Below are 18,813 nucleotides of genomic sequence, written 5' to 3'. Positions count from 1 at the left end.
AAGGAGCTCTTGATGCCACCATGTGGTTCATAAACTTACATCAAATACCGTGCAACAAGCAATTCGTCTACGAGTGCTTGTCCATAGCATTACAGGAGAATGTTTTCCAATTTGGAAATCGCATGTATCAGCAGATCAAGGGCGTGAGCATGGGGGCAGCCATGGCTCCATCCATAGCTAATATCTATATGGCTCTCTTCGAAGCACACAATATATACAATGAGATGGCCCCATTCTACGAGTCTGTTTCCCACTGGCACAGGTATATTGATGATATTTTCTTCATCTGGACCAGTGGGGAACAGACTCTTACAGAATTCTTGGAGTGGATAAATCTTGCAGATGAAAACCTCCACTTCACTGCTAAGTTCAACACCACCCAAGTGGAATTCCTAGATGTATACATCAGAAATGAAAATAACAAATTAGAAGTGGACCTGTACACCAAACCCACCTCAAGAAATACCCTGCTCCATTTTTCGAGCTACCACCCTAGGAGCCAAAAGGATGGAATACCCTTCTCACAGTTTCTCAGAGTAAGACGAAACTGTACAAATATCAAGGACTACGATATTCAATCTGAAAAAATGAAGAGAAAATTCCTCGACAGAGGATATCCCCATCGATTAGTCCGACAAGCTTACAAGAGAGCCCGATACTACGATCGGGATGCACTCTTGAGACCCAAAAATGAGGCGCAGGAATCAAAGTTGGTGTGTGTCACACGACACTCAACCATGAATGCCACGATTAGACAAATAGTAAATGCGAATTGGCATTTACTTAATATAGAGCCCTCCAAACCTAAACTGAAAAAAACGATGTTTGCCCATCGAAGAAATAAGAATCTTAAGGACTTTATAGTAAGATCCAGACACGTAGGTACCTCTGAAAAGCCCCCCTTCGTACAAAAATCGATACAAGGTGCGAATCCTGTGAAAGGCACCTCAAGATGTGGTTCCTGTCAATACTGCAATGATATTATAACAGGAGAAACATTTCAACTAAATGGTTACAACATCAAAGCTAACGATTTATGGACATGTAACACCAGCAATGTCATTTATCTGCTCCTATGTCCTTGCAATTTGGGATATGTGGGCGAAACTTCCAGACCCATAAAAATCCGGCTGACAGAACACAGGTCAGCAATTAAGACCAAAAAATTGTCTGCACCCTTAGTTGCACATTTTATGGACTTCCAACATGCTCCATCTGATCTGCGATGGCGCATTTTGGAGAAGATCAGCATCCCTAATAGTAAGGGAGGAGAAAAGATAAGAAAGAAACAGGAAGTTTTTTGGATCTTTTCCCTCAAGACCTTCACCCAGGGCCTCAATAATGAATTGCCCTGGGAGAATGCTATCTTATAAATACTATGATCCGTACGATTAATAAGACCCCTGTAATGGGATTGGTTTCACCGCCCCCCCCTTTTTTTCAGCAGTTGTTAGTATACCTACACAAACATATCTCGTATTAACCTCTACATATACTGAATCCCCATTTCGATTTATTAAACCACACCGTACAATGTAATTATCTGTTACCCACACTTATAAAATAGCTTCTATTACTCTTGTTGATACAATATAGTCCAGAAAAAATATAACATCAGGTATTAGTATTGATTCACTTTTAAATTAGAACGCGGTTTCTCATTCCCCGCCTTCTATTAATATTACATTATATTACGTTCACGGTGTTAGTATCAGCTATATACACATATATATCACGTAAATAAATAGTATTGCCCTTTAAGATGCATAGGTGATAGTCTTTCTAATAAAATATGTCCGTATAAAAGAACTCCTTCGACATATATCATGTGAATAAACAGTATTGCCCTTTAAGATGCACATGTGATAGTCCTTCCAATGAAATATGTCCGTATAAAAGAACGCCGTAGACATCCAATCGGAGTCGTTCTTCCTTGCAACCTGACCCGTTGGCAGACACCCGGATGCAGCTGGTTTCCCTAGCGCTCACGGTAAGCGAAAGCGAACGCGGTTTCTACTTAGAATAGTTTAAAGCATCCCCATTTCCATCCTTTATGCTAAAACGTTCCCCTCTATTCAACAGGAATTGCGTGCGCATAGAAGGATTTTCATGCGCTTTGAATCCTAGCCGTACTCCACATAAAGCCGGCTCTAAAGCTACATTTTTCGAACCGTGATCGTCGGACGAGCGAGGCGTGCACACCATTACCGCGCCTAAAGTATCCTTACAAAGGTATATCGTTACATCATGGTCACTTATTCCTGTTAGTTTAAGTTATAATATTTAGCCGTTTTTCGAATGGGCATCACGATAACAGACTTTGAATATCTAATAGTGACATACATTTTCTCCATTAGGAGCAATCACGCCATCCACGGCTCCATACTAACGCCCCCGTCATCCGATTTTACTCGTTACAAGAAATGGTGGTTCCTGCTGACTAACAACATTCACTTAACCCTTTGGTAAGCGGTTAATACGTGCACTTAAATTTAAACCATAGATTACTGCAAACCATCCCATATTGTGCATCTTTTTCTCCTTTGATAGGTTCCTAACACTACATTATAAATTCTCATGGCACTGTTCTGCCGTTTGACTGGAACCCACACTCTGAATATACAAAGTTGATTTTAATGGTAAGAACGTTATAGGAATGTCTTCCCCCTTTCTTTATTAAACTGACAATAACAAGTAGAAGTGTATTAATATAACCACATGATTCACCTGTAGGTTTTGTGATCACGCGCTGGACCCCACTTTGTTTTTATACCATAACCTAAATAGAAGAAAACGCTGCCCACGTATGCAAGTATTAGGTAAGAGTACAGTAACTTTGTGAATGGTTATTAGGATACTACCCATAAATAGGATAAATCTAATACTGAGTTTACTAAAACTTAGCAACCCCCCCCTTTTTTGAGGCCAAATAATATAACAACCACTAGTAAATCTAAAAGACACATCGCATTTACTCACAATTGTAACAATATCTTATTATCTATCTGGTTTTTTGTTCGCTCCATCCTTTCTTTCACCTTTACTGTCTTAACAAGTACGACTGAATTAGTCCTTCTCATAGTCTAGAAGCAGACTTATGCATAGATTTCTGTGAATACATCTCTTGCAAATTGTATTTTGAATCTGAATATATAAAATGTTTTCTTACATCTGTAATAACATCTATCCGGATATGGTGGCAAACATGTATTAATGACTATAAGTGAAAAACAATTGTCATTCTTGATATGAATACAAAATAGTAAAGCTTATACACATACCCCCGTGGCTATTGGTCCCTAGTGGAACAATAAAATCTGTTGTCCCTTATGAATAGATTACCATGTATCTTACTGTTTCTGTGAACATAATTTACACCATGTCTTGTTTTTAAAATCTATGCTACACCCTCTAATTCAGTCATTTGTTGTTTCCGAGACCAATGTCTATGCATAGCTTGTTTAGCTGTTGAGTTGTTTAATCAAAGCGGAATATCATGAATTTGGAATGAAGATTATACTTTTACCAATAGAATGCAGTAGCAAACCGATAGCTAGTTCAGTTGTAATTATGTCACGATAGGAATCTAATAATAGTAATACTATGCTATGATTATGTTTTACAGAACTTTTGATGGTTAAAGTCCTGATGAAGGCATATTGTACATGTCGAAACGCGTCGACTGGATGCCATCTGACCTCTTTTTAATTCGTTTTGTGAATACATATGTATCATTATTTTTATCAACTGTGATTAATGCACTTACTTTTTATCCCCTCTTTTTATCAAATTAAAAATTAATAATTTTTCTAACTGAACTAGTTTGTTTGTTGAATCTATTGTGTACTTTCCTCAGTGTATGCCTGGGATTGTTACTTTTCACATATTGTTTACCCTGTCCCAGGATATCTATCCTTATCAGGGGGTCCTTGTTACCTACAGTCGCTTACTGCTGTTAGCGACAGCTTGCTAATAGGGCGATAGAATTATCGCCGCTAAAGCGGCAATAATTTCCTATCGCCCCCCTTGATATTATGCCCCTCATTTCAGATGGGCTCTGAAATAAGTAAGCAGCTATACTCTCATAACTTTTATACTGGGATTAGGTTTCCGGTCTTCAGTTAAAGCAGATTATATTCGATAAAACACCACCAGCGCAAATCTTTACTAAAATCTTGCCCCGTGGCTCCCATCGCCCCCTTTCCTATATCTGAAGAAATATTTGCTGAATGTCAGTGCAGGGTATTCTATAAATAACGCACCATTTATATGGAAATCTTCACGGAATATGCTCATACCTTATATTGAGCAAAAAGGATACCTACACAAATGTTCCACTTAAAATGTAATCAATATAAAGAGCTTAACATCGGGTGTTATTCAGAGTTTGGCAAATGTGGGACATCTGCTAAAAATTGGTGAGAGTCCCGTCCATCCTACTCAGAGTGTATAGCCAGGTATATTCTGTAAAAAAGGCAGAAGGGCATCCCCCAAATGTTGACAGATGTCCCACATCTGTCAAACTCTAAATCAGCCCCATAGTTTTCTATTTGCGAAGCATTGCTGCCATGTTCCCATCCTTCCATTATTGCTACAGCTGCTGGATGCAGGAAGATCTTTGGAAAATACACTGCATGCCCCTCGGTGTCACTTGGATATAAATCTGCACATCCATCTAAAAAAGCGTACGGTGGGGGCACAGGACCAAGGTTTGATGATAAGACTGCAAGGCGACACACTCTAGTGGGCAGATTAGAGGGAAATCTAGAGATGTGTCACTTCTGAAAGGCAAGTCGGTGTAGGATAGTCCAGTATGTCTCTAGGCATTTGACTTTACTCCAAACGCACCCCAAAGGCCATTTTAAGCTATCTGTCTAAAGTCCTCTAAAATTCATTACAGGTCCCCGACCTGGCAATGTGTCACACCCTTGGGCCCTCCGATCAGCACCTCATATATCCGGCATCATAAACCACAGTACCTGTGATTATTAAAGCAGTGACAGCAGATTTCTTTGCTTGTTCCACATTTCCTGCTCCTAAAGCATTGCCCACGCGGACGCTGACAGCTATGCTGATTCCCAGTGGGACCTAAAAATATTGGGGAACAGGCATTAGTACACATCAAAACAACATTATATACTGTGCAGTTGTAAAACACGCATTCCCTCAGGGCGCCAATAACAAATGTTGAGTGTTATCCAATTCAATGTTACCCATCTATCGACTTTGGAAGGATGAAAGGCTAGGTGGACCTGCTGAAAGACAAGCCAGTTACCATGGAATTAAACACAAATCCCTGCATCAAATGCATTAGTGCACGAAGTAATGTCATGTGTATTACAACCGGTATTGTTCTCTGTTGTTTTTTAGCCCTGAAGAAGTTGTGGAGCACACCCCAATACGACGAAACACATGCTGGGTCTAAGGGTAAAAATGAAGAAATACCCAGCAGGCTGAGAAATACAAACGATCACCACGATATAAATTGTATTATTGAATATACGTTTGTGTACTCGGATAGTTACTTTAGAGTGTGCTTGAGGCTGGAATGCGAAGAGTAAACTCTGAGTGTTTATTTTCTGAAATGGACATAATTGACGTCTTAGTTTGTCACCAAAATAAAAATAGAACTTTCAAAATTCTTACTCTCCTTTGTCCTAATGGGACAAAAGTAAGTTCAAGTTGCTTACTTCTTTCGACCTGAGCCCGAAAAAGAAAACTCGCATTTATTCTCTCATAGTGGTTAGGGAGAATATGTTACTTGCCTTTAGTAACACACTTTATGGTGGATACTCTGCCTAACTGCAGATTCTGCTCAGGCACCAGACTGGATCTGGAAATGTCCCTGCAATACCTCCGAAAGAGGCGCCACAACGCTGCACATAGGCGCCGCCAGTGCACGTTTACGTATGGCCGGGATGCCTGTCACCCCCTCCCAACACAATCCCCAAGGATGGGAAGACGGACGCAGTATTTGAACTTTTGGAAGGCGGGAGGGAGTTACCCTCCCGGCCGTATTTATTAAAATATGAAACAAAATTAAAACATTAAATAAAAAGTTTCATATCATGTACAATTTTCATTTATTACATTTCGATGAAGACATGTCACATTGGCTAACCTTAACAAATCTCTAATACAAAGGTTTTCCTAGCCGAGTCTAACATCCTGCAAATGCATACTTTCTAAATTAAAATTGTACATCCTAGCATTACGGGCCAACGGCAAGGTCGCAACCGGTGTCAGATCCCTACTACCAAAACTCTCGCCCTCACGGTGTGAGTGGCGGCCGCGCAGAGGACTGTACCCTCTGTGCCAACTCCAATTTCCCTTTTCTTGTTGGGGGCCCCCCATTAAACTCGACGCCATCTTAGAGGTCGTCCGAGGACCCGTGTGAGGTGTCTGTAGGACGGCAGCGTGGACTCCCCCCCCCCCCCCCCCCCCCCCCCCCCCCACACTGTCTATCACATCCGCCGTCGCGGATATCCGGGCCCCGGGAAATTCGTAGGAGGGGCATATATCCGCCTCCCCCCCTGGAAGGGGTCGATGGCCGTCTTCCCCTAGGGATCCATACTTAGTGGGTGCCGCCTCCCCGTGGGAGGGGCCAATGGCCGCCTCCCCCCGGGCGCTCCCATCCATAGTGGGTGGCGCCCCCCTCTAGGGACCTTGAAATTACTGCTCACCGATCATGACCTTACCGCCCGACCAAAAAATAAATACGACATTTTGATTACCTACTAAGGGAAAAAAAAAAAAAAACATTACCCTGTCTATTTGCAATATTTACCTCAACTACAAGACAAAAGACTACCTTCAGTTAGACACCCTCACATTAAACTATACTTTCGTATACCGCAACACAGAGGGAAGAAGATGTTAATCAGAGAAAAGACTTTATTGCAGAACTAACATTGCCATATGGGGCTGGTGGGTGGGTCAAAATTGCTCCTTGTTCCGTCGAGGGCTCACGTGCATCGAGTGGGTGCAGCTTCCAAGCACAGGAACAAGAGGATGCTTCTTAGGATTCCCGCTCTCTTTATTCCTCTTCGGGAGGGCGTGAACCCTCCGCTGGTACGCCTACTGGGCGTGGCCATTGGTGTAGGTGTCTAGGACAACCCCTCTTGGGCGGGAAAAGGCACGCCCCGGCTACGCCGCTTCGGGCATACCAGCCGAGACACGCCCCCCCGCCGAAAATGGTTTCCCGGGAGGATCCGGGCCCCCAACCATACGTTCGGGGGGACCTAGTGGTCGCCCCTTTCCATAAGGTCATCACCAGACAATTTCTGCTTAATGACATTGCAAATGACAATGCTTTTTTTGTTTTTGTTTTTAAAACATAAATAAAAGGCATTGTCATTTGCAATGTCAATAGCTCAAACTCGCATAAATGTGAGACGTATTGCATTGCAAATACTCTCTCTTTGCTGAGGGTCAAACAATGAGGATGTGGAAAATATGCGCCGTGGCCCCAAAGTGCCACTGGTGCCCGAGAGGGGTCGGGCAGAGAGCAGGGAGGGAAGGAAGCAGAAACGTATCAAGAATGAGGCAAAGGAAAAAGAAGCATTGTGTGGTGGAAGAAGGATATGCGGTGAAATCAAGACTTGCTGCATTGGTACTTGGCAGCGCCCAGGGCGGGCTTGCAAAAAAGCTTTAGACCTCTGCACTGATTCGTTTATGCATAAATTAACGCCACATCTACAGTAGATTATCACTAGTATACCCAAGATAAAAGGAACTTTTTGGTCCTGTGCGCGAATCTTTACTCTGCAGCAGTGGCTTGAGTTCACGGAACAGTAATATTGACAGGAGTTGTATTAATGATAATTTCTTATTATATACAACTTTATTACAGTTACTAAGCGCTATAAATAATAGCTGCTGTGCCTCTGACCCAAGTTAATGATACTCAATACCACAAAGAACTCTAAAAGGTAAGTCCTTCACTGCAGCTATCGTGTTTCTGGCAGCCTGCTAGCACGCATCAACTCCGCTCAAGAAGGAGCACAGCACAGACTAATTGCTCATTCATTACTTGGCCTCTCGCTGACAACTTAGCTGATTAACGCAACAGAGCGGGCCCGACTCTGGGATTGGTCCGATGTTGCACAAGAGAGCAGTGAATAACTCTAAATGAAATGATCCTGCGTCTGCCGCAGATCAATGAGCTCGCTTTCCTATGAAGGTTAATCAAAGGCTTGTTACTTAAAGGCTGTCAGACAGGTCTGTTTATGATGAGGGCGTGCTAAGAGACTGTCGGCTTGCCTGGGGAGCGCTTCAGTCTCCTCGGACCCAGTTCCTGACCCCACCCGCTTTGGCGCTTACCTCCTTTGAGGGGTCCCCTTGTAGGTGGGTGTCCGATCTTCTATGGGCCAGCGAGAAATGAACTGCTAGACGCCACTTACGATGACTGAAGTGCTGTGCACTAACTAGTCAGTAAGAGATGCTAAGGCTGATTATGGGGAGATGGGGAGCAGTGTTCATAAGTCATGAGAAAGGGGGTGCATATCTGATCAGGTAGTGGTGGAAGTCGCTGATAGAGTACAGTGTTTATGAAATGAGTGTACAACTCCTGCTGATTCGAGAGACTGCTAACAAAAGCAAATTTGAGCAGAGGACACATGTACTCCACGAGCGACCAGCCATATGGCCGGGATGCCTGTCACCCCCTCCCAACACAATCCCCAAGGATGGGAAGACGGACACAGTTCTGAACTTTTGGAAGGCGGGAGGGAGTTACCCTCCCGGCCGTATTTATTAAAATATGAAACAAAATTAAAACATTAAAATAACAGTTTCATATCATGTACAATTTTTCATTTATGACATTACGATGCAGACACGTTTATTGGCTAACCTTAACAAATCTCTAATACAAAGGTTCTCCTAGCCGAGTCTAAACATCCTGCAAATGCATACTTTCTAAATAAAAATTGTACATCCTAACATTACGGGCCAACGGCAAGGTCGTAACCGGTGTCAGATCCCTAATACCAGAACTCCCCCCTCACTTGTGAGGGGCGGGCGCACAGAGGACTGTACCTCTGTGCCAACTTCCAATTTCCCTTGTCTTAGCGGGGGCCCCTTATTTAACTCGACGCCATCTTAATGGTCGTCCGAGGACTCGTGTGAGGTGTCTAGAAGGTAGCGTGGACCCCCCTCCCACCCCACACTGCTTATCACATCCGCCGTCGCGGATGTCCTGGCCCCGGGAAATTCGTAGGAGGGGCATCTAGCCGCCTCCTCCCCTGGGAGGGGCCTATGACCGCCTTCCCTTTAGACGACCCCATACTTAGTGGGTGCCGCCTCCCCGTGTGAGGGGCCAATGGCCGCCTCCCCCCGGGCGCTCCCATCCATAATGGGTGGCGCCCCCCCTCTAGGGATCTTGAAATTACTGCTCACCGATCATGACCTTACCGCCACAGGCCGGATAGTTGACTGGGTATCCGGCCCCCCCACACTCCTACTAAGGTCATGCTTTTACAAACCCCTTAACCATGCTATGAAGTCTCCTATGAGTAAGACATTCCCTCCCCGGGACAAATGGACCCCATCTTCGAGATACATGTGATCCCCCCGAATACATCCATGCGGAATACAATGCAACTGTCCCGAGCGAAACAACCTACTAAGCTTGTTATTGACTTTCTTTACTGAATGATTCAAAGCTGATACAGAGAGGGCCCCCCCCACACCTTCCTGGGAATCATGTGTGACCATGCTATCGTGCACCCCGGAATCCTTCTCGCCAACCAGCTAACAGTAGATAGAACTCGCTCGAGTAGTACTCGCCGACCGAGTGTCACCAAATCATTGCCTCCCAGGTGTACTATGATTACAGACGGCGGTGACCTTGTCCGCTCTAACAGTCCCTCAACAAAACATTGAAGTTGGTCAATACAGAGCCCGCCCCTTCCGTGGAAGGTCACCCTGCACCCGTATTCCCCAGCCGCGTGAATCATGTCACCTGCTTTGAATACGTCCCCGGCACGCCTCACGTATGAGTGGCAAACGACCCACACCACTCTTTCCTCAGCCGCTGATCTTTGACCGCTGGTCCCCAGGTGTCGGGTCGACTGCACAGTCCGCCCCGCATAGCATGCTCGCGAAACTGTAAACCAAACAGAAGACAAGAAGCGTGAGTGCATGACATTGGCTTCACAACATGTGCAACCGCACATACCTTTTATAACAGTTCGAGGACCATCGTCCCAATTGTTTCACCTTTTCCACACTCAGACCCCTGGCTGTAGCCTCTGTAGCAGCCCCTATCCGAAAGGAATGGGTCTCAAAATCGCCCGGGTCCAAGCCCGCTGCCGCGATTGCCATTGTTAGCACCCGCTGAAACTGAAACCTAGTCAGTGGGGTGGCGTCGGTGTGTCTCAGCAAGCTTCCCCCCCATGCTACCGCCCTTTGCGCTAAATATTCCTCAACGCATTTCACCGGGCACATGGGGGACCCTCGCATGCGCTGGACAACAATACTGTCCCCCATAGCACCCTGATCGGTCTTGGACCTGGCTATTGTGACTACCATTGAATCACCCTTGATCAGAATGTGTTCCCGACACAGACCTCCTCCCGTATCCTGCTTATTTTTTGCCACCAGCTCGCTCACCCGCATATCCCCATGGAATGCTAATGCGAAAGCGGCCCGGAACAGCACTGCCTCGGACTGGGAGGAACATGTCGCCGGGAGTACCGACATCAGCAGGGACAACCTTTCTAGCCCAATCGGGCGCCTCTCGTCTACTCTATGACCCTCGAGGCGTTGCCACCCTCACAGTGCCTTCTTTACCAGAAAGGACGATGTGGGGTCCTTGATGCCATGCGCCTGTGCCATGAATGCAATGGCGGCCCGGTGCCTATTGGCCGTTGCCGCTGATCGGCCTGCCTTGTGGAGTGCTACTAAAAACTTCAGGACATACTCCTCCTGCCCCCAATTATCCCCTCCTGCTGGACCCAAAAATGCACAATAGGAACGAAACGCTCCTTCGTATGCCTTCCTTGTCCTGGGGGCTAGGCTTGCTCCCACGAGGTACTGTAATCCGGGGCATCGAGTAACCAGAGAGCTTCGGGAAATGGTGCCGCCACTAGGTCCGCGGAAGGTAGATAACCCCTGAAAGCCTGCATGTGGGAACGAGAGAACGCATCAGCCGCCTGGTTCAGTACACCCGGCACGTGCCTCGCCCTAAACTGAACGTTCAGTCTCATACAAAGTAGTACAATTTCCTTCAGTAATCTCAATATCCACTTGCAGCGTGCTGCCTGATTATTTATACATTCGACTACGGTCATGTTTTCGGACCAAAACACCACTGTGCGATCACGAAACTCATCTGGCCATGCCTTCAGAGCCACAAAAATGGGGAACAACTCAAGAAACCCAATGTTACCTGTGAGCCCACTGGTGTGCCACCACGTCGGCCATGTTTGTGCCGACCATCGATTACCGAAGATGGCGCCAAATCCCACGCTCCCTGCCGAGTCGGTCCACAAACCCAGCTCCTCCGAGGATGCTGGTGACTTGCTCCACACGACTCGACCGTTGAAATCTGCCAGAAATGCCAACCATATGCGCATATCCTGGCGAACCTCTGCATACAGTCTTGTGCGGTGGTGCCCTTCCTTGAGACCGACCATGGCTTGTGCAATAGAGCGGGAAAAGGGGCGGGCCATTGGTATCACTCTAAGGGCAAAGTTAAGCTGTCCCACTGCTTGCTGTAACTGATGGAGAGTTACTTTTCCTTTGCTAATGCACAGTTCTAGAGAGGCCCTGAATTTCACCACTTTTTCCCTGGGCAAACGGAAGCATCCCTTCACAGAATCAAGCTCAATTCCAAGAAACTCGAGTGAAGTCGATGGCCCCACCGTCTTCCCTGGTGCCAATGGCACACCAAACTGCTTCATGAGAGTGCAAAATTCCAGTAAGGCCTGTGCACATTCCGTGTCACCGGCTGGCCCCAAGAACAAAAAATCATCTAGGTAGTGCATAACCTGGGTATAGCCCGTGGCTCTGGTGAACGCCCATTGCAGAAAACAACTGAATTTCTCAAAATAAGCACAAGAGATGGAGCAACCCATTGGCATACATCTATCCATGTAATAGCGTCCCTGAAACACAAAACCTAACAAACGCTGATCCTGTGGGTGTACCGGGAGCAACCGGAACGCTGACTCAATATCCGATTTAGCCATCAGCGCTCCGGGCCCCAGGCGATTCAACATGGCGACGGCCTCATCGAAGGATGTGTACCGCACCGAACAGATTCCTGGATCAATCGCATCGTTCACCGAAAGACCCCTAGGAGCCGACAAGTTATGAATTAACCTAAACTCACCTGGGTCCTTCTTGGGGACTACTCCCAACGGTGAACAAACGAAATTAGTGACTGGCGGGTGCCTATATGGGCCAGCAACCCGGCCACGGGCAACCTCTTTTGCAATCTTACTCTCCACCACCGCCGTATGCTGCTGAACCGACAGTTGGTTTTTACACAGTGATTCCCCCCGAAAATCCCTCGCCGGGATGTGGAAACCATACGAGAAGCCGTCTCGCAACACCCCAGCGGAGACAGGATCTGGGTATTCATTTAGCCAGGGGATCATTGCCATGATATCTACGGGGGTAGGAAGCGGTACCCCATGGTCGACATTAGACCTGTTTGGCCCCTCCTCTACCCCCTGTATCACCATTCTTGGCTCTGCACGAACTCTCAGGGTGTGAAGAGTGTCCGCACCCTGCACACTCATGCCTGAACTTACATGTCCCTTGTGGCCTCGTGCACTTGCCTCTGTTAAAGTTCCAACAAACCCCTTTTTTACACCCGTTCCCACCACTCCTTGGTTGGTGGTCACCAGCGGCGCCTGCTCGAAAGGGCGCCGCCGATTGATGGCGGGAGGGCGCCGACCCATTCCCGCCAAGCGAAGACGACTTCGTCGCGCCCGGCAGGAGCTGCTTCTGCCAAGAGATGGAGTCGAGACAATCCCACGTCAGAGATGAATCGTGCTCCTTGGCCTTACGAAACTGAGTATCATAACCCAACCATTCATTGCCCTCATACGTTTCATAGAAATCCATTATACGTGTCTGATAGCAGGCCAATTCGGTCTAAACCTCGGGCTTACATTCCCCCATGATCGCAGTAAACATCGCAAATGCCCTGGCCCAATTTGAGATCGTCTCATCCACCCTGAATCCCGCCATTTTTGCACGCCACACATTAGGGTGCCACAAATCCTTCTGACTTTTAACATACTCCACATCATGATGGTCAGTCAAAAGAGAAAACATATTCACATACTTATCAGCCCAAATCAATTCTTTTGTGGCCAGCGGAATATGTTGGACCACCTTTTCCCTTCTTGAGGGTAACGTTCCCCCCCTCGCCATTGGCAATGGCTGCTTACCCGAATCCATAGCTGGTCCCTCTGTTTTTCCAACGCCAGACGCCGGTCTTTCTGAGGGAACCTGTGGGGAGACAAGAGGGAGATTCGCCTTCGCGGCATCTCTCGATTGCCGCAACTGCTTCATTAGTAACCTGGCCTCTTCGGCCGTGTCTCCTGGTGCCGTAGCACCCTCATTATTTTTGCCGAGCCTTGCGGCTAACTGGGCGGCCAACTCCGGAGGCATATCCTCCTCGTTAGTGGGCGTAACTACAACCGGAATCGGTTGGCCCGCGTCGGGGATCGGAACCGGGGCCTCCACTGGACTAACCGGGCTTGCCGGGGGTGCCTCGGGAACTGGGGCCTGCCGCCCTATTCCTGGCCCTTTTACCTCTCCCAGCGGGGACTACTCCCGGCAATGCTGGTCCGATGACTTTCTTCGGTCTGCCCGCATTGTTCATTGCCGCCATCTGTTTTTTCATGCTCGCCATATCCTTCATCAACATGCGAAGCATCTGGTCAGTCCCAGCCTTCTTTCCGGCCTTCTTGCCAGGCATCGTTGTCGGATATTCGATCTTTGATGCTCCACGAGGTCCTGGATCCGAAGGTACGGAGTCGCTGAAAGAGAAACACAAAAATTACAAGTTCTCAGAAATTGCTCCTTGTTCCGTCGAGGGCTCACGTGCAACGAGAGGGTGCAGCTTCCAAGCACAGGAACAAGAGGATGCTTCTTTGGATTGTTGCTCCTTTTATTCCTCTTCGGGAGGGCGTGTACCCTCCTCTGGTCCGCCTACAGGGCGTGGCCAACGGTGTAGGTGTCTAGGACAACACCTCTTGGGCGGGAAAAAGGCGCGCCCCGGCTACGCCGCTTCGGGCATACCAGCCGAGACACGCCCCCCGCCCAAAATGGTTTCCCGGGGGGATCCGGGCCCCCTACCATACGTTCGGGGGGACCGAGTGGTCGCCCCTTTCCACAACTGTAGCAAGCTGAGGCTGCCCACTTGTGAACCCCTAATCAAACCTGCAACCCAGCATCCTATACAAATAAGGAACAGCTGTACATTAAGATGGATGGATTATAAAAGACACCTCCCTCACTATAAAACACATTAAATACAAACAAATATTTAAGTGTTATATCAGTTCATGCAACAAAACCTCGCAGAAACCTACCAATATTGGAACAAAATGAGAATATATCACTGCATCACAAAATCATGATATTTTTGGTGGTATCTTGCTCCTCTTCCCTCTGGAGAGTCTTTCCTTCTCAAACTCCTGTCTACCTACTCTTCTGCCCTCCCACTCAGTCATCAACATCTCCTGATCTCCTGACCAGCCCTTTTCCTCTGCAAACTCCACAGTTTGCCATCTGCGGTTTTAACCTCATCGAACAATTTCTCCATCACTTGAATTGGTCATGAACATCCATCTCTTTCCCTTTCCTTTCTGGGTAATGTCACTTTTATCTGATGTTCAACCTTGACCTCCACAAACGTGGATGTTTTACTTCAGCTCTCATGCCTCTCCGTTTTTCATCACTGCTGCCTTATCCACAAATATTTTCTGGGCATATTTAAATCACCCTGGGCATAACCCTCTTGTTTGTTTTCCTACCCCTTAGGGTTATTTATGGAATAATTCTCGTCGTGCTGTGTGGTGTTACTCTATGCGTGTGTTTATATTGCATTTGTAATTGCATGTATATAGCGCTTACAACCCCTGTTGAGGTGTCGAAATTGGTAAGAGATAAACAGTGCCTTCACATTTAAAATATTTTGTTAAGGTTCCCTACATGGCCCAACACACTGCATGCTCTTTGCTAAATACTTGCTTGTGTTACAATAAAAAAAGAGATAAAGTGCAGTGGAAATGCTGTTGGCAGTGAGGGGCCTCTGAGAGGGCACAATGACGATCACTTACAATCTTTCACACCACACTCATAGCGGAAGATGTGGGTGGGACAGATGATCTTCTTCCGGTACAAACAATATGGGGCAGATTTACAAGCCCCTTGCGCCACGTTTACGCCGCCTTGCGTGATGCAACAGTGGCGTAAACGTGGCGCATCCCTGCGAGGCATTTACAACGTGATGCTTCTTGGGAGATGTCACATTATAAAGCCCAGCGCCACAATGGGGGCGTTCCCACGCAGGGTGGGCGTTCCGGCGCCTGTGCACCTCGCAAAAGGGCCTGCGTGAAATCTACAAGATTTCACGCAGGCACTTCCGCAACGCTGCTACGTCAATTCCTTACGCCTGCTTCAAGCAGGCGTAAGGACTGACGCAGCATGTTAAGTATTGGGCGGCCCTGAGCATTGCTGGAGTTGCGTCGTGCTTGCGACGCGACTCCAGCGATGCGCCACCCTTACGTCATGAGATGCGCCACGCATCTGCCTACCCTTGCGCCACGGCACCGCATTGTAAATGTGACGCATTTGTTCTGGCGTATCTCTGCTGATATGCAGAGATGCGGCAGAACTCGTAAATATGCCCCTCTGTGTCTGAGGGTATGTAGCTCAGTGGTAGAGCGCATGCTGTGCATGTATGTGGCATCTCCACTTCTTTAGCTACGTAAAATGGATTATGATTTATGTATATTTCTGGGTGACTGTCTACATAGCCCATAGCCATGTATTATTATTACTAAATCTATTATTGATGATAATAATAATATTTATAGATGTATAGACCGAAACTGATATCCATACAGCTGAACTGGAGCTGATAATGGCTAAAGAAATCAGTAAAATTGAATAACGATCGCTGGCGGGATAGAAAGACCCTACCATGTCTGGTTTCACAATTTCTCAATCACCTGCACAATAATGTTAGAAAACTCAGTTGATATATTTTTTTTTAATTCCCAAATCTATAAAAATATAGAAACCCCAAAAATATGGAAATTGAGAGGCAGTGCACAAAAATACAGTCAAAAACTATTTTACGTTAGAATTTGCTTTCGATACATACTACGTCAAACACTGACGAGCATGCATGCCCTCTGTCTTCAAGGATTTGGTAGAGCATAGTTATCATCTGGGGATGTAGTTCAGTGGTAGAGCCATGCATTGCATGTATGGGGCCCTGGGTTCAATGCCGGCATCTGCAGCTCTTTTAATAAAAATTTGCTTTTCTATTTTTTTTTTAATTTACACTAATAGATCAGATGAAACATTTACTTTTTTTTCTTTTAATCTGACTTATTTTTCCGCTCGTGACCATTGCAATGCTTTCCGAACACTAGCTCATTAATGTGCTCTTTTGGCCCCCGCACAAGTGCTCGTGTGGTACTGGACGCAAAAACCACAACATATTTAGTCAGTTATGGATTTGCACTTATTATATTAGTAGGAGACTGTGGGGCATATTATCAAGGGGGTTTATCTCCGCTTTTATGGCTTTAAAAGCCAAGAAAGCGGAGATAAAATGATCTCCCTATTACCTAGCTGTCGCTAACACCAGTTAGCGACAGCTAGTAGGAGATAGCGACCATCTTGGGCCCCACTTTGCATGTCAGTGATATTTATCACTAATGACATGCAAAGTGGGCGTGCCAAGATGTTAGCGACTGGAAACAGTCGCAACCTCCTATTGCCAACTTTTGGAGATATTCGCGCTAAGCGCGAATATCTCCAAAAGCTAACACCTGCCCTGAGCACTTCTTAGCCATGTTATCCAATGGGAGGTGGATAACATGGCTAAGAGCATTAGCTCGGTAATCCATGAATATCGCTGACTTTTCAGCGATATTCATGCATTGCGGGCGATTTTAATCGTATTTGCGATAAACCTTGGTAATACCAAGGTTTATCTGCGATAAAAATCGCCGCGGCTCGGCGGTAAATTTTTGTCTCTAACCAAGCAATAGCGATAATTATCGCTATTGCTTGATAATATGCCCCTAGGGGGCATATTGGTAATATGCCCCCTAGGGTCTGTGATTTTACAAGTTACACGCTCCAGGATTTCAAGCCTACATTTTATTAACATTATGGACTTTAAGCTTAAGGAGGTGCCTTTGAAAATGAGTAGTACTCTTGGCGCTGTAGTTAATGCCTCATAGCGCTCTAACACAACTGTGTGAATGCATGTACCTCTCTGAATGAAGTTAAGGGTATGACATACATAACATTTCCAGTGATTACACACATTCCATTAAGATCTGGACTGAAATCCACATTTTGAAGCATTATGGAATTCTCGCTTTCGAGGTGATGTATGTGGCTTGTGTTTGCTTTTGTATGAATTGTGAAAGTCACGGAGCACTTCAGGCCTGACACCCGGAATCTGTTTGTCGAGCACTATTGAAAAAATTTACCTAAACGACAATGGCAGGTTCACTCTTTGCCGACATGGGAACTCTGGAAATCAATAGCGTGGAGGGTACCGTTACTAATAACACTGACCAAAGCTAGGAGCGGCAGCAACAGAACTACAATGGTTCTGTTCTATGACAATAGCAAAAAATAACGAAAATGTACTAGTAAGTAGAAATAGTGTAACACTACTTGTTTTACATAAAATACAACCCAAAATTAATGGATACACGTAACATTTTTTTTAAGAACATTCATTTAAAACTCCCAGAAAGCTCTACTGCCCTGTCACATACACCTTGGGAGACTGCTGGCAAATATTGAACTTTCCCATAGACTCTTCCCATTAGAATTGGACACAGACCTCGAGTCGCAAAAAGGCCTGACAGACCTTTGCTCTCTGCTTTGTGTCTTCACTTGTTGCCTTACAAGTGGCTCACGAAACAAGTGCCTTTGTGTAGCAGTAATGAACTGACCCATACAGGCCGAAGAATGGCCGGAACCAGCCCCGCAATGGGCGAGTAATCCAGCCCTGAAGGGGATGGGCATGGGACGGGGCACGGCGGGGGCTGCCGCTCTAAGGCGTTGGAATATTTCACAGAAGGCTCTTTTCTTGGCTGCGCGAGAGGATGGAGTCATTCAGGCATCAAAAGTGGAGGACTCGGCGCAAGGGCAGGCGAGTGAGGAGAGCGCACTGTTCAGCATGCCAGAGGAGCAGATGCCCGGGAAAAGCCAGCAAAGGTTGACAGTCAGAGCCAGAGTCATGGGTGAGTACAAGCTGAGTAAAACAAGGAGGCAGGCTCCTTCACACCTCCACGGAAGGCTCTGCCTTTAGAATGCAGATGCTGCCGGGAAGAGGCGGCTTCCGGTGAAATGAGGTGAGGCCTGAGCAGACAACACAAGAGCGAGGAAACAATGATGCTGTAGACAAGCTTCATTGATGTCGCAGGGGGAGGCGCGCGCCTCGTGCGGCAGCAGGAGGGGGGGCTGCGCGATTTACTTGCGGGAGCGATAATTGCTACCATATGGTGGCACTCGCTCCCGCAAGTGAATCTCCACACGTGCACGCGTTGTCATTGAAGGCAATGGAACGCGTTCACGGTTGTGGGGAGA

General features: G+C 46.5%; 1 protein-coding gene across 2 annotated transcripts in view; it reads right to left on the bottom strand.

Moving 5' to 3' along the window:
- The window catches only part of SLC47A1 (solute carrier family 47 member 1), a 721,842-nt gene that overhangs the window by 140,850 nt on the left and 562,179 nt on the right, over positions 1–18,813 (bottom strand). For both annotated transcript variants that reach the window (XM_086955002.1, XM_086955001.1), the window contains exon 11: positions 4,980–5,088. In XM_086955002.1, coding sequence (XP_086811128.1) covers positions 4,980–5,088 — 109 coding nt within the window. The remainder of the gene's footprint in view (positions 1–4,979; positions 5,089–18,813) is intronic.

Source organism: Lissotriton vulgaris, chromosome 2_1 (genome assembly GCF_964263255.1).
Source record: "Lissotriton vulgaris chromosome 2_1, aLisVul1.2, whole genome shotgun sequence".
NCBI lineage: Eukaryota > Metazoa > Chordata > Amphibia > Caudata > Salamandridae > Lissotriton > Lissotriton vulgaris.
Note: the sequence above shows the minus strand (reverse complement) of the source record. Positions and strands in the feature narration are given on the sequence as shown.